A 26281-nucleotide genomic window follows, 5' to 3' on the forward strand; every position below is an offset into this window, starting at 1 on the left:
CCAGAGGGGTCAGACCCGTGATTAATTCCATTGCCGCGGTTGGTGTTGTTCTCATGGCTCCTGTGATGTTTAAACAAGCCAGTCGCTGTATTTGATATAATTTTTGGATGGCCGTTGCTTGTAGAACTTTCGGTCCCCATGCAATGGCTCCATACGTTAACATAGGTCTTATTATTGCAGTGTAGATCCAGGCGACTACACGGGGTGAAAGACCCCATGCGCGTCCCACTGTCCTCCGACATTGCTCATAAGCCACGTATGCTCTTTTTGCTCTACTCTGTAGATGAGAGTTCCATGTTAGCTTCTTGTCGAGGATAATACCAAGGTATTTCACCTCTTCAGAGAAGTTTAGTTGGCTTTTGAAGATTTCGGGAGGTTTTTAAGCCCGTTAAACTTCTTTTTCTGGTGAAAAGGACCATCTCAGTCTTCTTGGGATTGATCGACAGTGAGTCTTCCTTACACCATGTTTCTATCAATTTGAGCCCATCCTGCGCTCTATCGCACAGTGTGTTTACAAATTTGCCGGTCTGCAAGATAACTATGTCATCTGCGTATGCAATTGTGTAGAATCCATTTTTGTTAAGGTGATTAATTAGGGTATCCAGAACTATGTTCCAGAGAAGGGGTGATAAGACCCCTCCCTGTGAACATCCCCTCATGACCAGTCCTTTTACTGTGATGTCTTCTACATTAATACTTATTGCTCTGCTAGAGTGCATCTGGAGTATCCATTCTCCTACTACCAGGGGTACATTCCTGGAGTGTAGTTGCTGGGTAATTGTTGGAAAGGTTGTTTTATCAAACTCTCCCTCAATATCTATGAATATACCTAGGGTGGATTCTTTGTTATCCAATGATCTCTCGATTCTGCCAACCACATGGTGAAGGGCCGAATCAGTAGACCTTTCCGGGGTATATGCATGCTGATTTGGATGAAGTGGGTTGTTAACAAGTACTTCATCTCTTATATACCACTCACATAGCGTCTCAATGGTTTTTGAGAAAAATGATGTGAGACTAATTGGTCGGAATGCTTTTGGTAGGGTGTAGTCCATCCTACCTGGTTTGGGTATAAATACTACTCTTACTTCTCTCCACTTACTGGGAATATACCTCAGAGTTAGAGAGGCTCTGAATATTCCAACCAGGTGTGGCAGAAGAGTGTCCAGTCCCCACTGAAGTAGGGCTGGTCTTATACCGTCAGGCCCTAGTGACTTGAAGGGGGAAAAGCCCGATATAGCCCATCTTATTTTATCCTCATCAATTACTGTACTAGCATATTGCCAGTCATATTGTGAGGGTGTTATTGGTACATCCGTCCAGTTCGCCGTTCCAGGAAAGACAGAACCTGGGAAGTGAGTTTCCATAAGAATCTCAGCACTCTCCTGGAGGTTGGCGGCTTTGTTGCCATTTTCCTTCGTCAGGATGCCGATATTCTTATGGTGGTCATTTGAGAGTGCCTTCTGTAGCCTAGAAGCTAGTGGAAAGTCTTCGACTGTCTCACAATAGGCTCTCCAGGCTTCTCTTTGTTTTCGTCTGCAGACTTTTTTGAACTCTCTGAGGTTGGCTTGATATATACCCCTCTTCGAATCTTGTATGTTTTGCCTTGTTGAAGGTTGTTCTCGCTGTCTTCCTGAGGTGTTCCAATTCAGGGCACCACCATGTGTTGGTTGTGCCATTTGTTTGAACCATCCTCATCGGACAGGATTCCTTGTAGGCAATGTCTATTTTGTTGTGGATAGATACTGTGTACCTTTCCAGTTCTTCATTGTTGCCAGGAGTCAGGACCTCTGTTTCCTGCAGAGCTCCTCTTAAGAGTCGATTGTAGAGAGCTACATCCGTCCTCTTCGGGTCACGAGATTTTACAGTAGTCCTGAGATCCTGGCTTACCGTATAGGTCAGCCAGCGGTGGTCTGACATAGAGATATGGTCCGAGACTTGCCAGTCTTGGATTTTGTTTGATATTTCGGCTGTCGTGAGCGTGATATCTGTATTATATATTCGTATAGTGACTTACCTCGGGCGTTGATATCCTTGCTGCCCCAGCTCACGTGGTGAGAGTTTGAGTCGCAACCCAATATGAGCTCCACTCTCTGGTTGAGGCAGTGGTCCACTAGTACCTCCATTTCTCTGGTCGGTGGTAGGGTGGCTGCATCTGAAGGGAGGTACACCGATGCGATTATCAACGCCATATATTTGCCTTTCCCAACTGGACATTCAACTTTGACCGCAGTGAGATCTGAGGTGCTGAATTATGCCATCGGAAACGCTCTGTATTTCCTAGGAACGTAGACAGCCGTCCTAGGTTGCTGGTTGCTTGGTAAGCTGAAAATTTGACCAGTTAAACTACTGAAACCAGTAATTTTGGTCTTTATTATCCAGGGCTCCTGGATCAAAGCTATTGCCTCCTCCAATACATCAAGGTGGCGACATAGTGTTGCCGTTGCCGCCTTTTTGTGTTGGAGGTTGCAATGTATTATTTTTACTTTTTTTCCAACGTCCTTGCCCATGAGACAGTTGTTGGATACAAAGTTACCTTTAGAGGTCCATCTGCTCCCCTGCTAAGGGGGAGGTGGCCTCGCTGTTTTTGGGTGCCTCCTCCGTCAGGTCATCGAATGTCATCTGTTCAGATGCTTTGACTTTCTTTTCGGGACCCATGGTGGCCTTGGGGTCAATATCCACTTTAGGTGGTTCAACTTCCAAGGACCTAGGGTCTTCAGAGGTACCCTCTGTTTCTTTTATTGTTGCCCTAATAGTCAGTGAGGTTAACGCGTAGCTTAACCTCATCGACTTCTTCTTCAGGACAGCCATATCATCGTCTCCGATCCCGAAGACGAAGAGGTGTCCTTGTGGGTTCATCTTAACCTCATGATGGAAGGTGCACCATCTTGCTACCTTCAGGTCAGGATTCTGCGCCTTTAGCCGACCCAGCACCCTCTCCTTTTCACCGGATGTCGTCTTGTGGACGTCCTCCGGGATCCAGAGTGAGGCTTTGGTAAGCTTCGGGAGCTTATCCACACTGACGACCGCAAGTGATGCCTCCTCCCATGGCTTAATATTCATTGTGGCTTTCTTCAGCCACTCTAGCGTCACGTCGTCATCGCAGACCACTCTGACGATTTCACCGGAGTATGTCCACGACTTGAACGTGGGCGGTTTGCTGTTGTTGCTGGAGGCAGAGAAGATGATCTTATTCAGCTCCTCCAACAGTTGTTTTTTGATGAGACTCTCGTTCTGCGGTAACCTTACCGTACAGGTTAGTCTCATCTATGATGGCTACCTTGAGGTGTCTCAAGGCGGCCTCCATGAAGGTTTTGGAAGGTGCAGCGACATTTCTGTCGCTGCGCAGCTTCTTCAACCTTCTTGGGGTTCCCTCCGTGGAGGTACTCGCGTTAGGGCGCTTTCCTGCGGTGGCTGCCGGTTCCTTGCCTTTTTCCAAGGCGGAGCTCTTGGCGCCCTCCGCAAGAGGTGCCCTTGTTGTTGAGGATGGAGTGGGAGAGGGGGAGGCTGCACTCATAGTTGCTGCCACTTCTGCCTCTTTCGCTCTCTTCCTCCTCTTGGCCTCGGCGCCTCTGATACGCTTACACCTTGGCCTTTGCGTTCCATCGCGAGGTGATCTGCTATGTCCAGCCTCTTTCTGAGCGGTAGCTTGGGGTGAGCATTTCTGTTCATCCCCAGCCCCCGCCCTAAATTCAGGTGAGCATTGCTGTCCAGCCTCGGGATTGGTCGGTTTTTTGTTCTTTCCTTTAGTGTCCATGTATGTTCCCACGAGTAGCAAGGGAAGGGTTGGTCACCTCTAGCAGAGCCCCGCATTACCAGAGGAAGGCTAGTTACAATGAGGTTTCGCGCGGTCCCTCAAGGGGATCGTTCGTAACCGCATATAACCCTGCGGCCATTCATTAATATACTATCTTTGGTAAGTGAGAAATTCGACTTTTTTGAGTAATTCAGTTTCGAAAATTGGTAACTGTTTTTTTCGCACCGGAGGAGCGTATGGTACACAAATTTCTTCCAGCACGTGATAGATATACTCTCGAAAAATTTATTCTGGAATTTTCATCAACAAACTATTTTTGATAAGTGAGAAATTTGACTTTTCTTGGTAATTCTGTTCAGAATATGCGGAAGTATTTTTTTCCGCACCGAAGGAACGTATAGTACGCAAATTTGTTTGAGCACGTCTATAGATATACTTCCGAAGAATATATTCTGAAATTTTCATCGACAAACTATTTTTGATAAGTAAGAAATTTGAGTTTTTTGGGTAATTCAGTTCCGCATATACGGAACTATTTTTTTCCGCAGCGAAGGAACGTATGGTACGCAAATTTGTTCAAGCATGTCGATAGATATACTTCCGAAGAATATATTCTGATATTTTCATCTACAAACTATTTTTGATAAGTGATAAATTTGACTTTTTTGAGTAATTCAGTTTCGAATGTAAGGAACTATTTTTTTTCCCACCGAGAAGGAACGTATGGTACGCAAATCTATTCAAGCATGTCGATAGATATACTTCCAAAGAATATATTCTGGAATTTTTATTAACAAAATATTTTTGGTAAGTGAGAGATTTGACTTTTTTGAGTAATTCAGTTTCGAATATTGGTAACATTTTTTTTCGCACCGGAGGAACCTATGGTACACAAATTTCTTTCAGCACATCGATAGATATACTCTCGAAAAATTTATTCTGGAATTTTCATCAACAAACTATTTTTGATAAGTGAGAAATTTGACTTTTCTGGGTAATTCTGTTCAGAATATGCGGAATTATTTTTTTTCGCACCAAGGGAACGTATGGTTCGCAAATATGTTTGAGCACGTCGATAGATATACTTTCGAAGAATATATTCTGAAATTTTCATCAACAAACTATTTTTGATAAGTGAGAAATTTGACTTTTCTGGGTAATTCAGTTCCGAATATACGGAACTATTTCTTTTCGCACCGAAGGAACGTATGGTTCGCAAATATGTTTGAGCACATCGATAGATATACTCTCGAAGAATATATTCTGGAATTTTCATCAACAAACTATTTTTGATAAGTGAGAAATTTGATATTTTGTGGATGAGTCTTTCTGGGCATTCGGTTTTGTTCAACGCAGGATATTTCAAATGACATACTTTTTACAAGTCATTAAATTTTTACCAAGAAGTAGTGATACAAAGGGTTTTTCAAGTAATTCAGGGTCAAGCACTATAAATCTTATATTTGCTATAATGATAAATATATCTCCTGTGATTTGAATTCAAAACATCACAGTGAACGTCCCAGCAAATTTTGGATACGTTATTATGAATGTGTCAAAATTAGGGGCTCATCACACATCACGGTGTGAACATCCCAGTCGATTTTTTCTAATACGTTATTGAGAATTTGTCAAAATTGTGGGATCCGACACCACACTCACACTGTTGACATCTTATCAAATTTTTTAATATGCTATTGTTTGTCAACAAATATAGGGGGACCCGGTACTTCAGTGCCTCGTGGGGAAGTCCCTCATTGCGAACATTTTTTTTGTATGCTATTAGAATGGAAGAAGACACAGTTATGAAGCAAAAATATGGTTTGAATGCATCATCATCATCATCATGAAATTTAATAAATTTTCATGTAATAAAAGAATGTCTAAGTATTAACAAAATTCGGTACCTAACAAATCTCAAATGATTCAAGAATGCATTTAGTCTACGTTGTAGACTGTTTCCATTGTAGAGACGAAGATTCCGAAAGCGATTATACAGTTGCAGAATTTGATCGTGAATGAACGACATAAAATTCATTCAACGAGAATAGTTCAAAGTAGATTCGGAGAGACAGTTCTCCTCGAATTGGAAAAGAACGTGGTTTTTTTACCTCAGAGAGTAACCGGTGATTACAAACCTCATATAACCAATTTTACTCCAGAAAAATTCGCTATTGTATTCAGAGGAAACACAGACGTAGGCAAACGTTTACCTGCTCTATCGTTTGAATTGTTGAATTGTAAAGGTGAGTTAGTTTATTATGAATAATACTTGATACATCATGAATGACTTTAAAGAAACAATATCTAAAATTGATGAAACGTTGAAATTAATCAAAGAAAATTCAGCTGAAAAATATGCAATCGGAGCAATAAATCAACATATCAGAGTGTGTAATGAAGCTCTGAAAAAATTGAAACTCAAAGTAGGTGAGAAAAGTAAAATCATTACGAAAATTGGTCAATTGAAACGATTGAGATGTTTACTTATGATGAAAAATAAAAATGTAACAGAGTAAAAACGGGTGTCATCATCAATGTGAAACATAAAGATATAAAAGCATTTTGGCTGGCGGATTCAGTTTGTTCAAAAAATCATCAACAAAATTTTGAAGACAATGCCACCTCTCAAAGTTAATACCACTCTTTGCTAGTGATTTTGTGGAACAATCAAGTGACAAGGAAATAATTAGTCAAAAATATTTTACCACTCCAAACGTGGTTTTAGATCAGGGAACGGATTTGGTTGTGTGGTACCGAGAAAATGTCACTGATTACATCTTAAATAAACTGTCAGAGTTTTCTGAAGAGTCAAGCCGTTGGGCATTACAAAAAATCTTGCTGTTAGAAGTAGCTATTAACAGATATGAAATTGGCAATGGAGTATAGTTAGTGCTTCATACCCACCCACAGGCGATTATCGATATACAACATCATATCCGCCATACAAACTTGTATTGAATACTGAAGGTTCAGAGATGCTCATGAAAGTGAATAAAATCAATAAATTTGAGAAACTGAATAATATTTCTATGAATATTTATGCATTGGAATTGAAAATTAATAAAAAAATTTTTTTTTATAAAGTAATGCCTGTGAGGTTAACTCAATGTAAATTAGAACATCATGTCAATTTGTTATTAATTCAGAATCATTATTTTTTCGAAATGAATGATAAGCTGCACAAATTTCAGATAATAGGGAATTTGAAAATGAGTTTCACTATGGTTGGATCCAAAATATTTCTCATCTAATAAGAAAGCAAGTCACCAATCATCATGAAAAAATTCATTTATGTGACCGCTGTCTCAATTATTTTTCAAGTGAAGAAAAATTGATGAATCATTACGTATTGTGTGAGGAGAAGAATGATTGTAGAATATCATTTCCCAAATATGACTTTGTAGAATTTAAAAATCATGTTTACAAACAAAAAGTACCTTTTGTGATTTTTGTTGATATTGAATCCATATCAGAAAAGTGTGATTCTGAATTATCACAAACAACTACAAAATATCAAATATATAAAGCTTTTTTGGTGGGCTATTATCTAAAGTGTTGTTATGATGATTCCCTTTCTAATTTCAATAGTTATGAAGGTGAAGATTGTATGTAATGGTTTTCTATTGAAATGAAGAATGTAGCACAGTTTGTGTAAGGAAATATTCAATATCGAGCCAATGATTGAAAAAGCAAAAACTGTAAATTTTGGAATTTGTCACATTTGTGAAAAAATATTCAAGGTTAATGATGTCATCGTTATAGACCACGATCATTTCACGGGACAATTTCGAGGCTTCGCGCATCGAGAATGCAACATTTCTTTTAAAAAAACTCTTTGTTGTACCAGTTATTCGTCATAATATGTCAAATTATGATTCCCACTTTATAATTAAAGATTTTGCAAAACGAGGTTCTCTGAGCATGCTTCCATTAAACAAGGAAAAATATATTTCTTTCACTCTCAATGATTGTGATAGTGGAATAAAATTTAGGTTTATTGACTCTTTCAGATTTATGGGTGCAAGTCTTGATGAACTCGTATCCACTTTAGGTATGAACAATCTTCAGAATTAAAAGTCTGAATTTAAAGATTTAGATGATGAAACATTCAAACTGTTGACTAGGAAAGGGGTATTTCCCTATCATTATTTGAATAATGTTGGAAAATTGAATAATACTCAACTTCCACCCATTGAAAAATTCTACAATAAATTGAATGATGTAGAATTGTGTAGAGAAGACTATCTTCATACACAAAATGTATGGAAAGAATTCGAAATGGGAAGTCTGAGAGAGTATAGTTATTTATATATGAAAACTGTTATTTTGCTACTTGCAGATGTGATGGAAAATTGTAGGGAAACTACTTTGAAAACTTATGATTTAGATCCTGCATGGTATTTTACAATGCCCGCATATACGTGGGATGCTATGTTGAAATACACAAAATGTAAATTACAAATTTTAAAAGATATCAATATGATCATGTTTATAGAAAAAGCAATTAGAGGTGGTATTTCGGTATGTAGTAATCGATTATCAGAGGCCAACAATAAATACATGCCAAACTATGATCTTTCAAAACCTACCAGAACTCTTTTGTATCTTGATGTTAACAACATATATGGTTGGGCAATGTCTCAGCCATTACCTTTTGGAGGTTTTAAATGAACCGATACAAATATCGATGTTACAATGATTCCAGATGATTCACCGGTGGGATACATTTTACAAGTTGATTTAGACTACCCTCGAACTATACATGACTCACACAAAGACTTTCCATTTTGTGCAGATCATTCAGTTCCACTCACTTCAAAATTACCAAAGTTGATTGCTGATTTACATAATAAAAAAGAATATATCCTGCATTATAGAAATTTGAAACAAGCATTGGCAAACGGTTTGATTTTAACTAAGATACATAAGGTATTGGAATTTAAACATTCTGAATGGCTGCGACCATATATTGAACTAAATACTCGTTTGAGGGCTATGGCTACAAGTAATTTTGAAAAAAATCAATATTATTTAGCTAATAATGCTGTATTTGGAAAAACAATGGCAAATATAAGGCTACATAGAGTTGTTAAATTGGTTAATTTTTATGAAGGTCGTTATGGAGCCAAAAATTTGATTGCTAGGCCACGGTTCCATAGTCGTACAATTTTTGATGAAAATTTCATGGCAATTGAATTGAAGAAAGTCGAATTGATTTTTAATAAACCCCTTTACATTGGTATGGCAATTTTGGACATTTCTAAACTTTGTATGTATGACTTCCATTACAATTTCATGTTGCCCACAGTTGGACTAGATAGTTGTAAGTTAATGTACACAGGCACGGATAGTTTCATTTATGAATTGAATTATGATGATGTTTATGAAGATGTAATCAGAAAAATATTGAAAAGTTCGATACTTCTGATTATGAGAAAACTAACGAGTACAACATTCCATTGGTGAATAAAAAAGTACCTGGTTTAATGAAAGATGAGACAAATGGTGAAATCATTACACATTTTGCCGGTCTTCGTTCAAAGAAGTATGCTTTCAAAACTCTCGTTACCCAACAAGATATTGAACGCTTAAAAAAAATTGATGGAAGAGGGTGTGAGTAAAAAAGGAATAGATTTGGAAATAAAAAATTCAGGTCTTACAAAAAAATCTAAAGGAGTCAAGAAGAATGTAATGAAAAATAATATAACTTTCGAGGATTATGTTGCTTGTCTGAAAGAGTTTAAAAACAAAAATACATCAAAACAAACTATTCGTTCCTATGCTCATAACGTATTCAGCATAGAACAATCGAAAATTGCTCTCAGTCCTCATGATGACAAACGTAGAATCATTTCCAATTCATTTAATATACTTCCATGGAGACATTATGGCAAATATATTTTTGTTTCAGGAATCAATATGCAATTGAGAGAACTTTATATCAAAAGTATTTGTAGAAATATAGAAGATATAATACTTCTCATTGATAGGCAATCATCTCTTCAGACCTCGAATCCATCATTACCTTTGAACCCAACTTTGGAAATTGTAAAAAAATTCAATTATAAATGGATGAGAATTTCAAAATGTTCAAATACCAATGATTTTCACATTTCAAACAATTTGTTATATAGAAGTACAGTTACCACATCAAGTGAACAAAGTGCACTTATCAGTCAAAGTAATTGGGAATTGAAATATCCAGAACCTGAATATTGTATATGGGTTAACAGATATAGAATTAAAAGTCTCAATTTATTCTTATGTGGATCTTGTTATAAGTTTCTTTTGCATATTTTGAAGAAGAATAATAGTATTCTAAATTTAAATGTGATTAGAGCCCATTTTCATTTATTTTATCAAATATGACATATCCACTTTATTTATCAAAATAGTTCTATGTGGTGTCAAAATCGATTTAAGGTATTTTTGTTCAGACTCAAGCCACGTTATGAATGTAACATGGATTTACATGATATGAATAATATTAATCGTTTCATTGATTGCTGTAACGAGGATAGTGATGATTAATGTATTACAGTTATTTCTGAAAAATGTACTCTCATTAGTGATGTAGATGACATATTGAAAAATTGAAATAAAAACAGAAAAACAAACATATACAGTTTTTTATTTCTTTCTTTTTTGAATCACATCTTGATTGTGAAGTTGGTGGACCGTCTGCGTGAGTACGCCATTCAGGTCGGTTGTAATGAATGAGACAAGGTAGTTGCACTTGTAAATGGAAATTGTTCCAATACTCTCTTGGCAATTTATGCCATGTATATAAGAGTTCGATGGGTTGTGCTCTTTCAATCAAATAGTGTATGGGAAACTTTTCCAGTTCTTCTGGAAAAGTTCATCACTGAAGTGATGTGAATTTCGATTGAGATGCCAATGATCCTTCAATGGATAAATACAGTAACATGCTTCTTGATTCATTTTTTTCTTGGTTTAAAAACTTAATTCTCTGCTGGTACAAGAGAAATAACATTATACACAGTTGAATACTGATTTCATCGATACATTTTCATGTTTTTATGTATAATCAAAAATATGTTGTTGTATGAGATGGTGGGGAGAAGATGAAGAAGTAGAATAATTATCCTATTTCCAAAAACAAGTCCAAACTTGTAATGAAAAACATTTTTTGTTTCATCACATATTTATTTATCATCGTTCATTATGAAATTTGTATACAAAAAGGATATATTTGATAGGGCACATACACATTTATCTTCTCTATTACTATGATAAAAACACATGGGGTCTCCTTTTTCCAGTGCAGGATGTTCATCCAATTCAGTAACCGTACAATTACAATATTGCTTGATAAAATTGAATTTTTCTCTACCTTTTACGTACACAACATCTGCACTTTGCGTTAGATATCGTATAATATTTTCAAATTGATGTAGAGGGGTGAATCCTACATTCCAATCTATATAGTGGTGGTTTTTCATTAACCAAGTTGCCTGTTTTTTCAGATCGTATGTTAGATTATTGGAGGGAAATGGTGGTTTGAATACGTAATGACTGATACGTCGATTGTCATCGTAACACGCTAATTCTTTCACTACGAATTTATTATTTTCAACTTTAAAACCTTGAAAATCGATAACTAATCTCATATTCGAAGATTTTCTAATTGTCGTTCAACTAATTTTCTCTTCTCTGAATATTCAATTTCAGCCTTGATTTGTGTCAACTAGCGTAGAAATTGAACTAGTCTACATCTATACTGAACTTACATTACTGACTGACACACACACTCATTGTCGCACTATTTTATTCAACGGATTATTTTTCATGTAATATCAAACAATATGCAGACACATTATTTCCTGTAGATTTTTATGTTTCACATTCTATTCGTAAAACTACAGATCCACTCTGAATGATTTCTTTTTGATGAGAACAGTCAATATGAATAATTGGAGCTTTGTCTTTGAATTCTTTCGGGTTAAATATGGGCTGATTTGTTCGGATGTGATGATAGCTTTCTTGGAAATTAGCAAACATTTAATATAGTGATGCAAATCGATTTGAATCGAAATCCAAATTCAAATCTTCGTAGGGAAATCTCTTACTATTCAAAAATACTCGTACATTTGTCGAGTTACAATGATTGTTGCAGACTCGAAAAGATTTACAGAGAAACTGTAAATCTTTTCGAGTCTGCAACTATATGTGTGATGGTTTCTTTTCCTATTCTAAATATCTCATTCTTTATAATTTTTATAATCTCTTCAATTCCATAAGACCCTATGGGAATTTCAAATTTGAATTCATCATTCACACCACAAAATTGTTTGTTTCATCAACATTTGGTATATTATTGAATGTATCAAAATTCACCAATCCAATTTCATATTCAACATTTTCGTTCAGATATAACGGTGGGTTGAAAGTATCACTTAAAATTGATGAATCTCCACTAAGTGTAAACGTATATGATATGACTGAGGTTTCAAAAACAAATGAAGTAATATTTATTAGTTATATTGATTATATAAAAATTTAAGACAATATTGTCCACACTGATAGGAATTGAATTTTTGTATTGAATCATAATTGTATTTAATAATAACATCACCATTGCTCCTAAAATATTCTACCAATTCAATTGGAGGTGGTAAATTACCATAACTATCAAAATAGATGACACTTTTATTACGTTTCGAATATGCTGTCCAATGGATACCGGGTCCCCTTTGTACATCAATATTAACTATACCATCTTCATTTGATGCAATTCTCATTGGTAATGAATCGCGCATAAATACACCTCTGAAATGAGGAATTTTTAATATTTTTGTATACGTGATGAGATCTCTATCGGACATTATACGTCGAGGTAATTTTATTTTCTTGTTTTTTTACCAGTATAGTTGCTGCTGTTGAAACCCCGTTGACTTTTTTTATTTTTTCTTCCGTAAATCATATTCTTTATACGGTCTTAGATAATATCCTTTTCCGGATTTTTGTTGTTGTTCAAGAGCTAGGTTATGTCTTTTTTGTTCAGCTAATTGTTCACGATTGGTTTTAGCATCGTTCACTGCTTTTGCAATGCCCGCACCGCCACCTGCCACTGCCCCAAGAGCACCTAATAATGGAAGTAAAAACTGTAGGAATCCCCCTTTTTTGGGAACACGAATAATTCGTTTTTTTGCATCTTCGTTAGGTTTTTCTTTTTCAATCCCAAACAAAGTCGGAAGAAATTGAGACAACAAAAACACCAAAATCATATAGTCAATTGACATTTTTATCACCCACTCCAAATTTTATATAGGGGACTCTGAAGTTGATTTTATTGGAGCTAATGTAAATGTGAAAAATATAACTTACAAAGGAACGGTAGGACTGTACGAGTTACTTTTTCTGAAAAATCCCGTAGCTTACACCACAAAAGACGCTGAAAATTATGTGGATATTGTGAAAAGAACTAATGCATATCGTTGTGAAAATAATGCTGATTTACCAATTAGAAAACTTCATGAAGATATCAAGGAAAAGTATTTCCACATTGTAAAACCTCATTTACAAAAAACTCGTCCTAGATCTGGTTCAATACCATCATCTCTATCCAGAGGTGTAGTCACTCCCACATTTGGTTCAAATCCAACATCTTCATCTAGAGGTGTACTCACCAGAAATATGACAAAAAAAGGGGGTAAAATTTCAATGATGATGATGATAATAAACCTATTGATTATAGATATTTTGATGACTACAATGAACTAGTAGATAGATTACGTTTGCTAGTTGCTTCCGAAGTAGCTTGCAACACTAATGGTCACAACAATGAAATTATTTCAATCATTGAAGAGTTACGTGAAGGTGCAATAATTTTATAAATATATGGTGTTTTGCTTTTTTGTCTCAGTATTCAAAATGCCACTGAACAAATTCAATCAACATTTTCTTACCAATTCTTCTTCCATTTCTTCAGAAGATATAGTTACAGAACAACCACCACAAACAGATTTACCATTTTTTATTTGTCAACCTTCTAAATTCCACAGTAAATGTATATTAACCATTCGCGGTAGCCAAAACCTTTCTTCCAGTAAAACTCATTATATATCAGACAATAATAGTATTACTTATACGATTCCGATTACAGGAAAAGTTGAAAATATTCAATATTTCCCCAATGCATTGGAAATATCCTATCAGAATCAAAATGATACTTTAGTCAATCTTTTGTACCATAATATACTCAAAAAAGGTGACACTATTCAATTTCCTTTAGAAACCTCAAAGAAACTTGCGTCCAATAATTTTTACATTGAATTTGTAATTAAATGTTCTTTGGAGAAAGGTGAATGATATGTTGAATATTGATTGAAACTAAAAATTTTTGGAAAAATAAAATTTTTATTTAGAAGAAAATCGTTTCACATTTTTAAAAACTTTTGCTTCCCAATTCTTTTCTTCTTGCAGATTCATAATCTTTCTAAGATCTGACACATAACATGGATTTTGATCTTCTGCCTGTTCATCTTCTGAATTAGTATTTTTTTTCACATGCCACTTTTGAAACGATTCAATTTTCGGATCATCATTATAATGTTTATTTTCCAATTCCATTCTGATGTTGTCAACAGGTTTCACGTATAGGTGAATTCAACATTCCACCAGGGTCGTTTATGAATCTAGTTATCTCTTTGATACCAAAGGGCAAAATGGATCTGCTAACGAAACAGTGATCCGGTAAGTATTGTAACTTGATATCTCTACAAATACAACAAATTTTCTTCTGTACTACTTCTACTACTAAGTACATATTCATTCAGTAATCGACAACAATTCCAACCCGTATATATTCTAAACTTCCCCACTTTTTTCTCATTCGACTTGTAAACGATTCTAAAGATGAAGTGTTGTCGCTTTCACAATAACATTCTCGAGGTTAAACTTTCAATTTATTCTATAATGCCTTTGAATAGATTCAATCAACATTTTTCAAAACTTAGAGAAGTAAAAGAAGAAGGAGTATTAAAATCACCTCTTAAAGTAAAGTTTTAATTCGCTTGAAAGTTGACATCTCAATCTTAGCAGACATTTCCAATGTCTGCTAAAATTGAGAGCATAACACATTCTGAAGTAAATGGAGATGGTTTTTCATTCAAATTTCCCAAGTCTTCTAAAATGAAAAGTAAAGCACAAGATTAAGATAACAAAGATGGAGACGTTTTGATAAATAATGATACGACATACAAATTTCATCAAATCGTTAACAAATATATCGTCAAGAGAGATGAAATAATATTTAAACTACGAACATCTCCAATAATTTCTATTGAGATACTATAACAGTGTCCTATAGTAAAAAATAAGTAAATGGCAGATTGTATCCGAACTCCATAAACCAGTAAGAAAAAATTATAAAAGGCGACATGTTGTAATTAAAAATTTAAATGATCTGATACAGGCCGATTTGGCTATTATGAATTAATTTGCAAAAGACAACATAGGATATAATTACATTCTTGTAATCATTAATGCCTTTAGCAAATATGTTTGGGCTGTACCAGTGAAAACTAAAACGGGTAAAGATATCACTGCTGCTATGAAATCTGTATTATAACAAATGAGCACCCCTCCAAAAAACTTACAAACTGATATGGGAAAAGAATTTTACAATAAGGACTTTCAAAATCTGATGCAGGAATATGATATAAACCATTTTAGTACTTTTTCAAATTTGAAAACTAGTATTTGTGAACGTGTGATTAAAACTTTAAAATCATCATTATGGAAACAATTTAGCTATCAAGGATCTTACAAATGGATCAACATTCTTCCTGAAATTGTAAAAAAACACAACAACACTAAACATTATACAACTAAGGCGATACCAAATGAAATAAATGAAAGAAATGCAAAATTTATCAATTCATTTCAACATCTGAAAACTGTTGACCCAAAAAAAACTCAAGTTCAGGAAAGGAGACCAGATTCGCATATCCAAATATCGATATGAAGTGGTCCACTTTGGACCACTTCAGTGGTCCAAAGTGGACCATTGAAGTGTTTAAAGTCAAACAAGTAAAGTTGACTAACCCTACCACATACATCTAAGAAGATTCTGGAAATAATGAGATACAGTGTGGATTTTACACTCAGGAATTACAACGAGCCAAGTACCCAGATATTCATCTAGTAGAAAAAGTCATTCGTAAAACGGGAGACAAGTTGTACTTTGAATGGTTATGATTCGATTCATCACATAATTCTTGGATAAATAAAAAATATATTGAAATGTAAGGAAAAAATAATGAAGAATGTAAATACCTATATAAGTAATTAATTTGTTCATATACCTTATTTCTGTGATTAACATCTAAAATATGATTTATACATGTGGCAGATTTTTCAATACGACGTTGGAATCTTATTCGGTCACGCCCTATTTCTTCCCATGGACTGCGTCTCGCCGCTTGATAAGCGAAATTCCATGAGTGAAGCAAATGAATATTTACTTACAAAATGTAATAATATGTTTGTTCTTCTTCTTGAAGGAGTTCTGGATGATGATACGTTACTTCCAATCCAAGAGTGTATACTTCAGGATTAATTTCTTTGATTGTTTCAAGTACCTTCAATGACCTGTTGATTATATCCGACTTCACTCCCAATTGAAGAATATTCATTACTACATCAAATCTCAGAGATTTTAATACATGGAAAATAGGTATGGAAAGCCATAATTTTGAAAATGATTCACAATTCGAACGAATACTAGAATCGCCATTGTGAATTTGAATAGTATTTGGGTGGGTCTGCTCAAATTCCACTAACATCTATTGTGTTCACATTTTCTGTCGATGTTAGTATATAAACTATCAATGACTGACTTATTTTTGACTGATTCTGTCCACTCCCGCTCGTCAAATACTAGAGTTCCATTTCAGTGTCAGCTATTACAACACAAGCAACATAACCTCGATGCACTGATATACACACTGATACATACTTTGATTCATCTGGATTTAGTTGAAACCTACGTTCTCCTAAAAATATATCTTGTCTATCTTGAAACCAATTCATTTTGAGTGATTATCACTAATTCATTGTCTATTTATATCACAAGAGAAAGGAGAGGATTAAAGTTCTTTCCAAGGTTCAAACAACAACTTTAATCATATTTTTTATTGACCTATATAAGAAAACAGAATGAATTATTCATTTATTATCATTTCGAAATTAATAAGACAATAATTATTTAGTGAAAGACATACTTCAATTTTCCCATTTTTGGAACAATAAAAAAATATAATAATTACTAAAACTAAGGTTAAACACGACATGAAAAATATTCCGTGTGTTTCTCTTTGTACAGCTCTATCAAAAGTCATAATTTGCCATTCCTGTTGATCACTTTCTGAGTTATTAGAGTATATCATTTTAAATTTATAGTTGAAATGTGTTGCATTCGATTCTGGAATCTTTATTTGAAACACTAGTGATTAACCATTATTTTCCTTTGCAAGGCTCAATATTTTCCAAGCATTTCTGTCACACTCTTTCTTCATATTTTCCATATCAAAACATATTGCAATATATTGAGCTTCTTTCGGTAGATTCATATACATATAGTATACCATTCACAATAGTTACCAAAATGATATAATTAGATTTCAATAAAGTCTTTTTTCTTCAATAAAACTATTTTTCTTCCCTACTGATTGTTTTGTTTGATACTAATTCTATCTCATCGTCACCATCATTATTATTATTATTATTGTGGAATATTCGGAAGGATGTCAGACGAACCAAAACTTTTTTCTTTCCGGTCAGTAGTGTTTAAAACATTAACATCTTCAATAATTGGGATACAATACTCCGAGAAACCAATTTTCCAGTTCCCATACGCTACCTGTTTCAGTACAAATTAATTTTTCCTGAATAATATTATACTCTTATTTTAAATTTTTTCGGTATGAATACTTATATAGGGACAGTTGGCTGATATAACGAGTTTATGTAGAATGCTGACTCATTTATTCGACATGTTTCAATAATATATCGTATTTTTAAAATGATAACATCGAAATACAGGTGAAATTCTTAATATTTGCAATCTGGCAACACTGTTCGCAAATCTCATTCTAAACCCTGTTCGAGTCTCCCTCGTCATAAACTGTGGATGAAAAGTTGTAGGTAACTTCACACTAATCATACTTGTCACAAATGAAACAAACAGTAATGTTTTCACTCTTTCTCACAGAGCAAAGTTTCGCTGTCTCTGCTTTCCGAAACTCACATAGAAACTGAAAAATGTGCGTTATTTGAAGAATAGGGCAGATTACTAAATCGGCCCTTTTGTTCAAACAATGCCAACGTTGCCGGAGAAAGTGACCGAGAATAGGACCGACAAACTTACCGTTAGCACCAGTGCGCTGTTCACGCAGCGTTATATTACACAATATCTTTGAAAGTTGTATAAAAAAAAATTAAATGAAAGTTGTTTATAAAATTAAAAAGAACAATTTTTCCACTTGGATCAGAACAAAAAAGTGGAAAAACACTTTCTTGGGATTTTAGCGCCATCTACTGCGTACATTTTTTGTTGTACAACATAGTACCAATGACATTAATTGTAGATAACTGATATATCAGAGGATTGTCGGAAATGGTAAGAAGGATTGAGTCCAAGTATAATATCAGACCCTGCTTCAGATCTGGGATCCTTAGGCTTCAAGAAAACCAAGCCACCCAACGTGGACTGCGATTCCAAGAATTTGCATTTTACCCTACGAGTGCGGAGAATTCAACATAGGTGAAACTAAGGCCATTGAAAGTTCATATTGCCGTGCACAAGAAACAGACAGCGAGGAGAAACCAGCAAATCAGGAATAGCGGATCATGTTTGTACTCAGCAACATAACATCAAGTGGGCTCAAGCTGAAATTATACACAAGGAGGAACACTGGTTAAGGAGAAAATTCAAAGAAACCGCGTATATGTTGTCCAACAACGCATTTAGCCAAGCTAGCGTAGATATACGTAACATATGGAAACCTCTATCAAGCGGAAAACGACCAACTTTCGCCAAACGGTCATCTCCCGCTGAAACCAATAAAGCGGACAGAGGGAAGAGGGGATAGGTGCACTCGAATGACCTATAAATAGTCAGATCTCGGAGAAATAAGCCGAGTTATCACCCGAAGCCGATTGTGGATACTAACAATCGAAAAAAAAAATAAAATTTTTAATTTTCAGCTTGTATTAATATCTCAATTTTTTATTCTTTTAGTTGTTGTTGGTATGTTATTTCTTTGTATGTTATTTCTTAACACTGGTTAAGGAGAAAATTCATAGAAGCTGCATAAATGTAATCCAACAATGCATTTAGTCAAGCTAGCGTTGATATACGCAATATATTGAAACCTCTAATCAAGCGGAACCACGACCAACTCCCGCTAACGGTTAGCTTCCGCTAAAACTGATTAAGTGAAGGGAGGAAAGAGGGGATAGGTGAAAGCACTCGAATGACTTATAAATAGTCAGATCTCGGAGGAATAAGTCCAGTTATCACCCGAAGACGATTGTTAGTAAACAATCGAAACGTCGGGTAGTAACTTGGTTTGGTATCTTTCAATTATTTTTTTTAATTTCTTGTTAATAATTTCATCTCGTGTTAATAGTAGACTCTGTGAGAATTTTAAGACTCCAGAAATGAGCTTTATGAATAATATCTAGAGCTGGCGGGTTTGCTGTCCTTGGTTATCTTTCACTGTCTGAACCACTGTGCATGCTGTTTTTGGCGAGTGCATTGGCTTGGGATAAGTTGAGCAAACCGGATGCCTGCTTCCACGTAGACCCGCTGGATACGGATATGACAATCACTTGTGGTTCTGTGAATGACATCCCAACGATGGCTTAATCTACGGAATCTGCTGGATCTACGGAACCTTCGAGATACTGGACACCCTCTCGTAGCATCGCCTTGTCATGGTAATGCGGGGCTCTGCCGTGATTGACCTTCTTTCCCTAGCTACTCGTGGGACTTTAATTGACAGAGTAAACCTAAACATTCTTTCTGACGCTGAGTCTACAGAGGAGATGGTTGTCGACTTCAAATCTAAATTTGGAGCGAGAGCTTCTTAACTCTCCAACTCCTGATCCAATAACTGAACCTACAAAAAAGGCTGGTGGTGCAGCCAGGAAACGATTGAATCGTTTCCTCTAGAGCGGGGTGTGTTATGAAACCGCCTTGAACCAAATTCTTGAGCAGCGTACGCAGAATCTGTCTCAGGTGGAGAAACAAATCTACCATGAGCGTGAGCAAACTATTGTGCCCAAGTGATGTGCCTGCCCCGCTGGGGACCGAATCAGGTTTTTAGAGATCGGCATAGCCGAACTTTTACCATCTGACCTGAGAGACCACTAACCATACAAATAAATCGGGTTTATTTGGTCGAGTATGAGCCACAATAATTGCGGGTTGCGGTGGAGGGTCGAATAGATTTACTTTGGACCTAATGTAACCCAAGCTAATCTCTAAAAACAATAATTATAGTGACAGTTGTCGCCCCATATCTGAAAACCTAGAAATACTCACCTAACCGTGTATTTACAACCTCAGTTGTTTGCTGGATATTCATAGAAATAAAAAAAAACTTCAAAAAAAAAAATTCACATCACAATTATATAAAAAATTGTAACTTGTCGACCAACTTGACATAGCTTCATAATAAACGCATGCGATTGGGGAGCACTCTTCACCGAATTTAATTTTGAATAATTGAAAATAAGAATATACACATAAAAAAGTTTTAAATTTCGAATTGTTCATAGTCTCGTTTTGAGTGTATATTTCATTTTATTTTATTGTAAGTATGTCCTGGACCTACCACAAATAGATTAATATTCTGTAATGTGGCTGAATAAATGAATACAAGTGACATATATGTCAAAAAATTTTCATTGTTGAAAAAGTGTTTTTTCATCGTAAAAACGAATAGTTCTTTTCACTGCCGAAATAATCCACAATTCATGACAATAAGAGATACCCACAGCATTTGCAGTTCGGCCATTTCTCATCGATATAAGGAAAATATTTGCATTTGAAGAAATTTCTGACAACTGTCAAGAGGTGAAAAAACCATTCAATTCAAGTGGACCAGTTCAACTAAAAGTATTCTTAAAATATTTCAACAACTTGCATATAATCATTCTATCCTTTATGCTGCTAACGATGCCCCTTCTCTTGATAACAAATTCTGTAAAATTTCGCACAAGCTGTCGATTCTGTTCTGCCTCATTCAATACTACGTTTCATGAATTTTCTTTAGAAAAACATCAAACTTCTTAATTCCACCTTAGATCAATAAAGCTTAGCTAAGCTTGTTTTGGTTAAAATAGCTGATGGTAACATTTGGTCAGCTCTCAGAATCTTGGGCTCAAATGATACGTTGTTGGCCGAATGCGATAAATCCACACTTTCAGTTCTCCGATCAAAACACCCTCGATCAGCTTTCTTCACACATTCTCTGAATTCGCAACCACCACACGATTTTTCAAAGTTTCCGGTGTTCCAATTTTCAGAACATGAAGTATCGGAGGCAGTTAAATCTTTTCGTTCTGGTTCTGCTGGTGTTTTAGTATCTTTCCGCCCTAGCCATATGCAAGACCTCATTAGTCACTGCTCTGGAAATTCAGGACAGAAACTTCTTTCTTCTTAAGAAATTATGTAACTCCATTTTTACTGGTGGATTTCTCCAGAAATTTGTCCTATACTTTTTGGCGCTTCGGAAAAAGGATGAAGGAGTAAGACCGATTGCCATCGGTACCTTTTATCGTCGATTGGTAGCTAACTTGCTTGTATGAGGATTGAAGACCAACTAGGATCGATGTTACGTCCACTCCAATTTGGTTTCGGTACTGCAGGTGGATTTGAAGCTGTTGATCATGCTGCTCATAGATACATTAATCTTCATCCAAATCCCAATTCAAAAATTTTTCTGAAAGTAGACTTCAAAATGCCTTCAACATGATTGATAGAAACATGCTTCGTAAGGTTGAAGATTCATTTCCAGGATTATATTCCTTCTTGAATCAGTATTATATATCAGCTTCTTATTTGAGTTTAGTTGAACAACTGATCAGAATCAGATATTCAGACAGAACTGAGAGAGGTTATCCCTTAGAACATCAAAGCACTCAATAGAAGCTTATCATCCGAATTTAATTGTTACTTTTTAGACAATGGCTCAATCGCTGGCGATGAAAACAGTGTTTCAAAGGATTTAGAAAAAATCATTGATTTTCAAAACATCTTGGACTTGAACTAAATTTTGAAAAATGCGAGTTGATTACTCTCTCAACTCCGAATATTTCCGAATATATAATTTTGAAATGTCTCCTGGTATAAGAATTTTGGAAAAGTCTAAATGAAGTCTTCGGGTGCTCCTCTTTCTAAAGATTCACTTTCAGAACATCTTCGAGAAAAACGGGAATCACTCAAATTGCTGACCACCAGATTGAATGAACTTCCAAAACAAGTTGAATTTTTTTTTGGAAAAATTGTTTGGCGATTCCAAAACTCATGTACGCCCTCAGATGTTCCCCCACTTGGTCAAGTCATTTAGAGCTTGACAAATTTGATAATTTACTCCGCAACACGACGGAATATGTTACAAACAATTATTTCGATAATGATTCATGTCTTCAAGCAACGCTTCCTGTAAACCTTGGCGGACTAGCGCTACGTTCGGCTTCTTCCTTACCTTTACCAGCTCTTCTCTCATCAGTCAAATAATGTTTCTGATCTTATAGATTCCATCCTTCCTTCCATATTTATCAATATCAAAGACGTCTTTTATGCTGAAGTTCGAAGTCTGCTGGAACCGCAGCATTGTCTGGCAAAAATTGAAAAGAAAAAAAATACAAAATCTTGGTAACAATCTGTTCCATCCTGTAGCGGTTGAAAATTTTGGTGTTTATGGATCGGAGTCTCTTTTATTCGTTCATGAACTCGAAAGAAGAAAGGCCAAGCAACGAAAGATTACCGTTCTACCTCTTTTTTGATAAAAAGAATTAGTATTGCTATTCAACGTGGTAATGCTGCTCCGGTCCTTGGAACTATTCCTCCTTCACATAATTTTGATGAGATCATGCATTACCCTAATTTAAGTATGGAACTGAAATCTCTTCGAAACAAAACGAGATATGAGGATATTCATCAGTCTCCTATCAAGGCTAATTCTTCTTGTTTGAAGGTGGTTGACAATGCTTCGTGGTGTATTTCATCAGTTCGGACTTCCATAAAAGGTACCGATGGCAATCGGTCTTACTCCTCCATCCTTTTTCCGAAGAGCACACAGTGATGCACCAAAAAGTATAAGATTAATTTCTGAAGAAACCCACCAGTAAAAATGAAGTTACATAATTTTGTAAGAAAAAGTTTCTGTCATGAATTTCCAGAGCTGTGACTAATGAGGTCTTGCATGTGGCTAGGGCAGAACCAGAACGAAAAGATTTAACTGCCTCCGATACTTCATGATCTGAAAAATGGAACACCGGAAACTCTGAAAAATTGTGTGTTGCGAATCCAGAAAATGTGTGAAGAAATCTGATCGAGGAAACTGAAAGTGTAGATTTATCGTATTTGGCCAATGTATCATTTGAGTTCAAGATTCTGATGTCACCATCAGCTATTTTATTCAAAACAAGCTTAGAACAGTTTTATCGATCTAAGATGGAGTTGAGAAGTTTGATGTTTTTCTAAAGAAAATTCATGAAACGTAAGGTGAATGAGGCAGAACAGAATCGACAGCTTGTGTCAAAGCTGATTCATTCAAAGAAGATTTTGTATTCGAAATTTTATGAACTGTACCATTATGAATTTTGAGACATTTCGTTGATTTAAACGATTTTTCAGGAACTTTACAGAATTTGTTATTAAGAGAAGGGACGTCATTAGCAGTTATTGCAATGATATACAACTACGGAATTAACCATAAAAAATAGGATGATTATATGCAAGTTGTAAAAATATTTTAAGAATACTGAGTTACCTTTTAATTGAACTGGTTCACTTGAATTGAATGATTTTTTTCACCTCTTGACAGTTGTCAGAAATTTCTCCAAATGCAAATATTTTCCTTATATCGATGAGAACTAGCCTAACTGCAAATTCTGTAGATATCTCTTATTACTATGAATTGTGAATTATTTTGTCAGTGAAAAAAACTATTCGTTTTTACGGCGAAAAAACACTTTTTCAACAATGAAAGTTTTTTTGACATATATGTCACTTGTATTCATTTATTCAGCCACATAACAGAACATTAATCTATTTGTTGTAGGTTCAGGACATACTTACAATAAAATAAAATGAAATATACATGCAAAACCAGACTATGTACAATTTAAAATTTACAACTTTTTTTATTTGTATATATATTCTCTTATTTTTAATTATTCAAAATTAAATTCGGTGAAGAGTGCTCCCCAATGGCATGTGTTATGAAGCTATGTAGTTTCCCATGAACTCACATCGGCCTCCAAATACTCTCACGGCGAGTTGAAGCAGTGTGCCATTAAATATTTTCGAATTAGTATCATGAACTTATAGGGTAGGTAGTTCCTTAATATGCACTGACAATTTATTATATAACTTCACGTCTAAGGCATGCGTTCAGAAGTCAATAAACGATGTCAAGTTGGTCGACAAGTTACAATTTCTTGTATAATTGTGATGTGAATTATTTTTTTGAAGTTTTTCTTTATTTCTATAAATATCCAGCAAACAACTGAGGATGTAAATACACGGTAAGGTGAGTATTTCTAGGTTTTCAGATATGGGGCGACAACTGCCACTATAATTATTAGATATTAGGTTAGGTTAGGTTAGGTCCAAAGTAAATCTATTCGACCCTCCACCACAACCCGCAATTATTGTGGCTCACACTCGACCAAAAAAACCCAGCTTCTTAACGAAGTCTATTAGTTTGTATGGTGAGTGGTCTTTCAGGTCAAATGGTAAAAGTACGGCTCTGCCGAACTCTAAAAACCTGATTCGGTCCCCAGCGGGGCAGGTACATCACTTGAGCGCAAAGTTTGCTAACGCTCATGGAGAGTTTGTTTCTCCACCTGAGACAGATATTCTGCGTACGCTGCTCAAGAATTTGGTGCAAGGCTGTTTCATAAGGTACCCCGCTCTAGAGGAAAATATTCAGTCGTTTCCTGGCTGCACCACCAACTTTTTTTTTAGGTTCAGTTATTGGATCAGGAGTTGGAGAGTTGAGAAGCTCTCGCTCCAAATTCAGATTTGGAGTCGACAACCATCTTCTCTGCAGACTCAGCGTCAGTTTACTCTGTCCATAAAAGTCCCACAAGTAGCGAGGGAAAGAAGGTCAATCACGGCAGAGCCCAGCATTACCATAACAAGGCGATGCTACGAGAGGGTGCCCGGTATCTCGAAGGTTCCGTAGATCCAGCAGATTCTGTAGATTAAGCCATCGTTGGGATGGCATTCACAGAACCACAAGTGATTGTTATATCCGTATCCAGCGGGTCTACGTGGAAGCAGGCATCCGATCGCGATGGTCGGTTTGCTCAACTTATCCCAAGCCAATGCACTCGCCAAAAACAGCATGCACAGTGGTTCAGACAGTGAAAGATGAGCAAGGACAGCTAACTCGTCAGCTTCAGATATTATTCATAAAGCTCGTTTCTGGAGTCTAAAAATTCTCACAGAGTCTACAGCGTTTCCCCATAGAGTTACACAGTAATTAATATGTGAGAGAATGTTTTCAAAACTGTCAGGTCATCAAATCTGCTCAGTTTCCGTAGTATGAAGGGAGTTGAGTTTAATTTTTTACTTAGGTGCTTAATATGCGCTGACCATTTTAATTTGTCATCCATAACAATTCCAAGTAATTTATCTTCTTAATTGTTGGCAATCGTATTGTTGGTTGAAAAAACAATATTTTGAGTTTTGTTTTTATTGTTTCAAGTAATTAGAAACGAATTATGTTTCGTTTCTTAAAAAATCATGTGAAGTTTCTTCCAAGTGATCAAGTTTCTTGCTAGAAACATAAAGGAGCAGTAATCTGCATAACAAATGTATTTGATTGGTACGTGTAATGAAATATGTCATTGATATAGACAATGAACAAAAGTGGGCCAAGGAAAATGAATGTTTCCGTTTTCAGAATAGCTGTTGCCTATAAGAACAGCTTTTTTCCTACCATTCAAGTACGATTCGAATAATTTCCATGTTTACCGTAAAATTGTAGTTTGTGAGAACACAGTCGAAGGCCTTGATCAAGTCACATCACCGTATGTTGACCAGCCCCAAAATCTTGACTATATCAGCACAGGTTTTGTATCACTTGAAACAGTTCTGTCTGAAGCCGAACTGACTTCATGTAGCGTTTTATGCATAGCAAAAGAACGAAATGAAACGGCCTGCTTTGGTGTTTCTCAGGACCGCCACTGTGGACCAATAATTTTTAAAATCTTTATTTATGATGTTATTGCACACAGTACTGACTCAGATGG

General features: G+C 35.7%; 1 protein-coding gene across 2 annotated transcripts in view; it reads right to left on the reverse strand.

Annotated features, from left to right (window-relative positions):
- Nucleotides 1-16639, reverse strand: part of su(w[a]) (suppressor of white-apricot) — a 104579-nt gene extending 87940 nt beyond the window's left edge. The window contains exon 1 of one of the 2 annotated variants that reach the window (XM_074170777.1): nucleotides 16253-16639. In XM_074170777.1, coding sequence (XP_074026878.1) covers nucleotides 16253-16569 — 317 coding nt within the window. In that variant the 5' untranslated portion in view covers nucleotides 16570-16639. Of the gene's footprint in view, nucleotides 1-2017; nucleotides 2237-16252 lie in introns of those variants that run through there. The other variant, XM_074170778.1, reaches the window with a different exon arrangement.
- Nucleotides 16640-26281: the final 9642 nt, after the last annotated feature.

Source organism: Leptinotarsa decemlineata, unplaced genomic scaffold, assembly GCF_025532065.1.
Source record: "Leptinotarsa decemlineata unplaced genomic scaffold, Ldec_3_MD MMD2_P_RNA_scaffold_9, whole genome shotgun sequence".
NCBI classification, from domain to species: Eukaryota; Metazoa; Arthropoda; class Insecta; order Coleoptera; family Chrysomelidae; genus Leptinotarsa; species Leptinotarsa decemlineata.